Here is an 8,755-nt window from a genome sequence, read left to right on the forward strand (position 1 = left end):
GCGTTTTGCCAACTATTTGGCACTTAGGTAGTGAAAGTCATTTATAATAAGATGAAACACAAAAAAAAAGTGATAGGTGTGTTTTTGACTTTTATCTCTAAATTTAACCCTATAAGAGTCCACAATTTTGAAATATACAACTTCTGTTGCATTTTGTACAATCACCTATAGCAGTGTGCTCCTTCAATATAATCTTTCCCTTGAATCACTATCCAAACAAGGCTCAGAGAAGCATGCTTATTTTGAGAAAATGACAAAAAAAAAAAATAGTTATCGGAAATGGCCATTTATACCACTCATCAATAGTTTGGCTCATTTATGTCATCGAACTATCTCTAAATGGTTCATTTAACTCATTAATAGTTTGTAAGATCGCTTTCCACAATTTTTCATTTGGTTTTATAATATCGTATATCATACATGGCCTCTATTGCATGTCATTTAATTAAACCAACTCAATTTTAAATCCCAAATTAATAAAAAATCACCTATACCCTACCCGTGTTAACCTTTGGCGATACCACGTGTCATATCTTTGTATTGTAAAATCGGTGTTAATGAAAAATGGCATGGATGAGCCATTTTTTCTACATTGAATCACTATCCAAACAACGCTCAGAGAAGCATGCTTATTTTGAGAAAATGACAAAAATGGTCCCTTATGCTTGAGGATAGATTTAAAATAGTACCTTAAGTATGCTCTTAACAATTTTGATCCTTTAAGTTTGTCAAAAGTAAACACTTTTAATCTCTATAAAATATTTGTCCAATTTTATATGTTAGATTTGACGAAATCAGTGAAAAAAAAAAGATTTAACCATAAATACCAAGAAAGACCCTTCAAATTTTAAAATATTAACATAAAAGATTACACTAGACACTAAAATGATTTTAAAATAATAGCAAAAATTAGACCTCAAAATGTCGCACCAAGCCTCTAGAAATAAATTAAAAATAGCAGGAACTACAAAAATTGTAGATAAATTACGGGAGAATCTATATATTATTTTCATGCAGTATAGAAAATGAAATAACTAATATATAATTTTTATACTCCCTTCATCCCAATTTATATGATACACATTCCTTTTTAATATGTATATATATATATATATTAAAAAATAAGTTAACTTAAAACTTCTCATTTTACCCTTAATGAAATGGTTGCAGCCACACAAATATCGCTTGTTTTATAACACAAGTTTCAAAGTCTTCATTTTTTCCTTAAAACTCCGTACCTAATCACATCACATAAATTGAAACAGGGACATATATAAATTCCCTAATAACTAATCTCTACCAAACTCTAACCAACAACCAAACAACCCCTTAAACACATTGAGATCAACAATTCTGAAAATACAACTTCCATTGCATTTTGTACAATCACCTATAGCATTGTTCGTCCTTCAAACTTTCCCTTTAAATCACTAATCACTTTCCAAACACCACACAAACCCGCATGCTTATTTTCCATTATCCTTTTCATCCATTTTTCTTCACTGGTATTAACTGATAATTCATTTTTCACTTTTCCAGTGAAACATTTATTTACTTACTTGATAAAAATGGCACACAGAGAAGGTGAAGTAGTGTGTGTAACGGGAGGCAGTGGTTATATTGGTTCATGGCTGGTCCGTTTTCTACTTGAACGTGGATACACCGTTAATGCCACCGTTAAAGATCTCAGTCAGTTACCTCCTCTTTTTCCTTCATCAACATTTTTTTTTTAAAATAATCGCAAAAACTTTTTTATTATGATGGTGTATGCCAATATGGAATCTTTTTAAGTTTTCTTTTTGTATGGTCGTTATAAAATCGTATATCAATTTATGGGAGATTAATATAATGTTTGGATAGATTAATAAATTAAGTTGTAATTTTATACTCTCTTTGCTTCAATTTTTGTGAACCTATTTTTTTATTAGTCTGTGCAAAAAAGCATGACATCTTTCTATATTTGAAAATAATTTGCGACTCATTTAACACCGCGAGTTTAAAAGTTTATGTTCTTTCTTAAACTCCAAAATCCATTTTTTTAAAAAAAAGTATTTAAAAATTGGAACGGAAGAAGTAACATTTTTATTGTTTGGTTTGATAACTTTGACCTCTGACGTTAGAAGGAGTCTCTCCATATCTCAAAAATTGAAATTTATACTCTGGGAACACATTGCGCCTACATTTATATTTTGGAAAATACCTTCCTTCATTTTGTACAAACCTAAATTGTAACCTTCAAATTTTTTTGTCCATTTAAGTGTCATCTTAGGAACTTTCCCAAACATAAATTGACTAATGCTTTTTTCCAATTACCCTTAGACAATAAATTTAACATTTAAATGATGATTAAAAAGATAATTTGGTATTGTTAGATTTTTCCATATGTAAACATGTTTAAATATATTTTACTAATCAAAAGATAAAAGTAATTTATTTTTATTATATAGGGTAATTTGGTAAACTTCACATGGTCATTATTGGTTTCAAAATATAATGGCGTGCTGTTTTTTGATCAAATTTTACATTTATATTTTTTGAAATCATGATGTTAATAAAACTAAATGTAAAAGATAAAATAAGTCCTTTATAGATAAATGAAACATGTTAACCAACCATAAGTTATAATAATTGAGTTTTTTTCATGGTTATATATATACAACAGAGTAGTTACATTACTATTATGTTAAATTTTCCTTTTTAAAACTAATCAATGATTAAATAATGTTGTATTTTGGAAACAACCATCAAATACCTATATTAATTTACGGAGTTATGAAATGATTTACCATTTGGTAACCTCCCATAAAAATTGGGAAAATTTTATTGTTTTCACAACTTGTGGGGATGTTTATAAAATCATTTTTAATTTAAGAAATTCTTTGGATTTCCAAACATGATTTCATCTCATGAGACTTAAATCATGTCCAAACGGCCCTTAGTCTTTGTTCCTATTATCATTTTTGTTTTAGAAAAACTTACCATTAAAATTTTGTTAATCTTAATGAAATGATTTATAACCCCACAAATGTTTAAGGTTAGTGTTAGACCACAATTTTCAAAAGGTATTATTTTCTTTCTTAAACTTTATGTCAAGTCAAATGGTGGCACATAAATTGGATACTATAAAGTCGCAATAATTGACAAATCAAAATGATTAGAAGGCATATAAAAAATTGTGGTAAAAGAAAAACTGTTTGAATGTCGAGATGCTGCGAAAGGTGGCACATAAATTGGGACAGAGGGAGTATCATTTTTTGGTTAAGAAAAGTTCCTAATTTTGTTAATTTTATTGGTTTGTAGATGATGAGAAAGAGACGAAGCATTTGCTTGCATTAGAAGGGGCTGAATCCCGTCTTCGTCTTTACCAGATTGATCTGCTTAACTATGATTCCATTGTACCTGCTATTACTGGTGTTGTTGGTGTTTTTCACCTTGCTTCACCTTGTATTGTTGATGAAGTTAAAGATCCTGAGGTGGGTTCTAAAACCCCTAATTTTTAATTCCTCTGTGCCAATTTATGTGGCACTTTTCGAGATTTATAATTGTGTAAACTTTGACCTAACATTTTAAAGTATATTTTTTCATCGTATTGACATGAGAAATGCAACTTATAGTAATACGTTTCGTGTAGTTTTTGAATATCTAAATTGTAATCTTAAAATGTCAAGTTGATCTAATCCAATTTAACTTCAAAGATTAGTTAAATGTGTGCCATCTGGAGGAGCTGGTTTTAGGGTTTGGAGAGGGAAGAGGTAAAACATTACATTTTAAATAAATATGGGTTGCTAAAGTAGGCTTGGTAATTACCTGTTGGTAATTTGGGTTCTAAATCTTTTTTTACATTTTTTTTTTTGCAAAATTTTTACATTATGGGTCAAGTTTTAAATTTTAGAAAATTTGAATTCACAAAGTTGAAATGCTATCGCTCATTTACTTGTTCTTCATATTGATTTGAAGTTTTGGTATTAATTTGCTATTTTTTTTATTTTCTACATGGGGTTGTGACGGAGCCAGAATTTGAACTATATTGGTTCTAAATTCTAGGATAGCGATATCAGGTGTTAGTAATTGTGGTTCTAAATATATTTTTTCTAGCTCCGCCTCTACTATTGCTCATTTATTCTTCATATTGATTTGTAGTTTTGGTATTGATTTACTATCCTGTTTGTTATCTAAATGGGGTTGTGGTTGGGTGAATTATAGAATCAACTTCTGTCGCCAGCAATCAAAGGCACTATTAATGTACTTACAGCGTCAAAGGAGCTCGGGGTTAAGCGTGTGGTGGTGACTTCATCTATATCTGCCATCATCCCAAGTCCTAATTGGCCAGCTGATCGTATCAAGAATGAGGATTGCTGGACTGATATTGAATACTGCAAACAGAATGGGGTACATTACTTTTCCCCTATCTTCTTTATCATAATTATACCTTTCCCTTATCATGTTTCCATTTATTTCTTTTCTGTTTGGGATTGTCTTTGACTTGCCTTTGTTTCTTAACATTCCTGATACGTAACTGTGTTTTCATTTCTGTGCGACAAATAAGACAAGGAAGGAAGAATTGAGTGAAAACTTAGCTTGATTATTCCCTCAAACTGTTGGGTTTAAACACTGAATGTAGAGATGCTAAAATAGGACAGAACAATTTGACTAATCGTAATTGATACTCACTCGTTTTTACAATATTCTTAACAGCTTCTTAGGCATTTGGATTAGGAAATGGTATGATTTTAAGATTGGTTTGGTTATTGTTTTGGTTTTCATAAAACATTATGTGATTTTGAACTTAGTTTTGAAAGAACAGGTCTTGTGAACATGGTGAGTTACAAGTCTAGTGTTGTGTTATCATATTTGGGTACAGTGACAGTAGTCCAATGTTAATTCCAAAGTTGCTAGTGTGTACGATTGCTGCCGCACGAACTTCTAAAATCGTAAATAGAGAGGAAGAAAAGATAGAAGATCAACTCCATTAGCCACCCTTCTTATCACAAGTTCTATTTTCTTTTATTATTTTTAAGTTTGTATTGAAATGATATGGCCTAAAGATCCTAGTATTTAGTTTGGTATGAGTTGTAGTTGACTGACTGATTGATGAATAAAAGTAGTATTCCTTGGTTTTCTTCACTCATAATTTGGAGTGAAATTGAGCACATGCTTGTTCAATCGTACTTAAGAGATTTTATCGCTTCCAAGGTTTTGGTTCAAAAGTAAGGACGCAACTCAGAATATGTGGGTAGGATACATGTAACAAGCTCAAATCGCGCTGCTTACAAGAAGCCTGATAATTTAGTGAGGTAGAGAAGAGGCAGGTCCATACTTTTTCGAGGTTCGAACTCGTGGTCAACTGGGGTTGGCTGGCAAACTCACAGGAGATTTCTCGGTTATAACTAAAATTTGTACTTTGAGATTTGAGTTTCATATTTGCTTCTATGAATGCCTACAGTATCATACATAGTGTCTTTATCCATGTATTGAGTGAAATTGCATATAATTTAATGAGGTTATGTTTAGTTGTACTTGAGTGAATAGAATCTAACGAGAATTCAATTTAGAGAAGTTAGGTTGTTCAAGAATATCAAGTTATTGTTAAAGTATGACATAATTTTGATTAAGCTACCCGATAGGAACAATAAGAAGCTTTGTGTGCTACAAATAAGAGAATTCCTTAAACCTTAAAGCATCTTGGAGTAACTGGATGAGAGTCTACTCTTGAGAATATTCAAAGGCTAGGATGATGTCATGGATTGTCAAAGATGTGAAGCTTGGGTGGAAGTTTAGAAAGAAGAGACGGAGAAAAAGAGTACGGGAAGTGGATCCTTTAGTGCTCATATGGATAATAAGGAGGACTAGAACTGAAGTGCTTTTGAAGAGTGGAAATAACTTTGTAGAAATTAGTGGAACTGTATGTTTCCTTTGCACTTTTGAAGCATACGATGTTTCAATCAGTGTCTATGACATTATGCTTTAGTGGACAATAATGTTTGGCGTAAAATTCTCTACTATGGTTTATATGTGGGATTTCCTCATCTAATCAATGACTATTGGCTTCATTAAAAGAAAACACTGCTACGCATACCGTTGATTAACAGTTAAACCCTTTATTCGATTGACTCAACTATAAAACTAACAAAATAGATGCAACATCACCGTGAAAGCCATGAAAGATGAAGAAAAAGTGACGTTTGGTTAATATCTTTTTTGGTACTAACTAAATTCACTTAGTGTCTAAGTCTCTTAATTCTTAGACAGTGAGTTAGGCTAACATATCAAAAAATATAGGAGCAAAGCTCGACTTTATCTGGACTTGTTTAGCTTGCATTTTGTGAAAAAAAGACTAGGCCACTCCTTTTGATTTATGCTGAATTTTCTTGTACATTTACATTTCTAATCAGTTCCCTTTAAATGTGATGTGCACTGGTTCCTTAAATGACATTGATGTCAATCTTATTATGGTTTAGGTATGGTATCCTCTGTCAAAAACACTTGCTGAAAAAGATGCTTGGGAATTTGCCAAGGAAAAAGATTTAGATATTGTTGTGGTGAATCCAGGAACTGTAATGGGCCCTATTCTTCCACCAACACTTAATGCCAGCATGCTCATGATTCTTCGTCTTCTTCAAGGTAACATTGAGTAATGAGCTCTATTTTCCTCGTGTCTTCAAGGAGAGCTCTAGGATGGGGTTAGATTGTTGTTCCTATTTTTCATCTCTTCAATTTGAATTCTTATTAAAAGAATCAGTTCATTAAGTTATATTGTCACCTAGTAGTCATATTTTATGATGGATATTTAGTTATGAAACTTTGTTGCTGGTGTCCTCCTCAACATGTTTTGTCACTTTGTTTATACTCAGGCTGCACCGATACATATCAAGATTTCTTTATGGGATTAGTCCATGTCAAGGATGTGGCATTAGCTCATATTCTTGTTTATGAAAACAAATCAGCAAAAGGAAGGCACCTGTGTGTTGAAGCCATAACTCACTATGGTGACTTTGCGGCTAAGGTTGCGGAGCTTTACCCTGAATATAACATTCCTAGGTAATGCTCTTTTAATCTGAACTTCTTTTGCCTAGTAAACTTGAGGAATGAATATTTCATATTATCCTAGAGGTGTACTGTTCTAGTATCACCGGGCATTCCTTATCCCTCCACAAAAATAAATTTCTATAAACCCTTCATTAAGTAGTGCCTTTTCTTTTCAAATGATCGATCTAATTGCTTTAATAACTCAATGGCTTTCTGAATCTAAATTTGTTCTTCTTTCCCACTCCACATGCTTGTTTCTTTGGTGTCATAATGTAAATGTACAGACTATACACAATTTCTTCTCATCAAGACTATTGTTAACTGGGGATTTCCCTCAAATGAACTTCCATCATCTTGAAGCCACTTGATCTTATTAGAGTTTGAATACTTTCTCCATGACTTATTGGTGTTTCAATTTTTTTTTTCCTGGCTTTCAAAATACAAGTCTCTTTAGCCTTGGATCTCAGACTAGTAAATAAGACTTGAAATATTGCTCAATGTCCTTGTTCTTGTTTGTTTTCCTTAGCGGTATAGTACGGCACCATCACAATCAGAGAGAAGTGACGATACGATAGATCCACAGAAATCAATATAAGCTTAGGGATGTCAAATTAAATAAGACTAGCAAAAACCTCTGTGTCCTTGATGTTTAATGATTTTATTCTTTCCATTCTTTCTTCTGATCTTTCTATTCTTTCACTTTTTGATATTTGATGACCTCAAACTATTGCAGATACCCTCTGATCAATTTGAGTTCCTAGTTAAAAGTATATAGTAGTGTAGTTATTTTCTCTGTTGTGTTTTGCTTGTTCGGATCAGGTTGCCAAAAGATACTCAACCCGGACTATTAAGGGCCAAGGATGGAGCTAAGAAGTTGATGGATTTGGGACTGCAATTTATTGAGATGGAGCAAATAATTAGGGACTCTGTTGAGAGTTTGAAGAGCAAGGGATTTATTTCTTAAATGTCCATAGTTGTTGCTGTATCTGGAACTATAGTGACGAGCTTTTACATGTTGGTCAATTTGTACTAGCCGTAAGTAAATGGAACCTAGATAAAACTATTTATAATTTGACCAATTTCGTAGTTCTGCTGTAAAGTAAGTGATTTCTATTTTTAATTTTATAAAGCAAGTGATTTCTACTTTTAATTTTAAGTCTTGAAATACAAATGCAGACAATGGATGGAACGTTATGCAAACTACGAAGTCACAAGTTGTACCACCTCTTAAGTCTTATCTCCTCAAATATGACCACATTGTGAATAAATGGAATATGCTACTATAACTTTCTTTGTCATCAAAGGAAGATGGAATCTTATATATTCTTGGAAGATTACATAAGAAACAACAATCGTACAAGTTAAGAAAAAACATAAAAACCAACAAGCAACAACAACTACGGTTACGTAAGACGGCCGATTCTTGTTATGACTTACATTTGCTTGCACGTACTACACTTTCTAGCCATGCGGCAGAGGCTATATCCATTTCATTCCTCCTTCTAGTTGTAGTCCGCGTTCCTGAAGTTCGCTCGTATTCAGTGTTTGCAATTAAACTGAAGGGAGAAGGTGGCCAATATGCCTCATCACCCAACGATGAAAAATTTCCATTGTACGTTTGCTTGTAAAACCTGCAACTGTAGTACTTGCTAACATAGTCCTTTGGTTGAATTCCGCGGATATCACAAAATTTAATTGCATGTGAACATGGCATATGGTAGTTTCTCCA

The 8,755-nt window shown here is 32.4% G+C and overlaps 1 protein-coding gene across 1 annotated transcript; it reads left to right on the forward strand.

The window, feature by feature from the left end:
* The first annotated feature begins 1,312 nt into the window (after positions 1-1,312).
* Positions 1,313-8,176, forward strand: LOC132065647 (cinnamoyl-CoA reductase 1). The gene is made up of 6 exons (XM_059459132.1): positions 1,313-1,689; positions 3,301-3,473; positions 4,204-4,389; positions 6,459-6,621; positions 6,852-7,038; positions 7,846-8,176. Exons 1-6 carry the CDS (start codon positions 1,569-1,571, stop codon positions 7,988-7,990), a joined length of 975 nt encoding a protein of 324 aa, XP_059315115.1. The 5' UTR covers positions 1,313-1,568; the 3' UTR covers positions 7,991-8,176.
* Positions 8,177-8,755: the final 579 nt, after the last annotated feature.

This window comes from Lycium ferocissimum, chromosome 7 (genome assembly GCF_029784015.1).
Source record: "Lycium ferocissimum isolate CSIRO_LF1 chromosome 7, AGI_CSIRO_Lferr_CH_V1, whole genome shotgun sequence".
Lineage (NCBI taxonomy): Eukaryota > Viridiplantae > Streptophyta > Magnoliopsida > Solanales > Solanaceae > Lycium > Lycium ferocissimum.

What these genes read in the sequence shown, in the direction of transcription:
- LOC132065647 (XM_059459132.1), top strand. Translation starts at nt 1,569, where the DNA reads ATGGCACACAGAGAAGGTGAAGTAGTGTGTGTAACGGGAGGCAGTGGT. An exon ending in ATGAAGTTAAAGATCCTGAG is followed by an intron (nt 3,474 to 4,203) that starts GTGGGTTCTAAA and finishes GGTGAATTATAG; the next exon opens with AATCAACTTCTGTCGCCAGC. An exon ending in GATTCTTCGTCTTCTTCAAG is followed by an intron (nt 6,622 to 6,851) that starts GTAACATTGAGT and finishes GTTTATACTCAG; the next exon opens with GCTGCACCGATACATATCAA.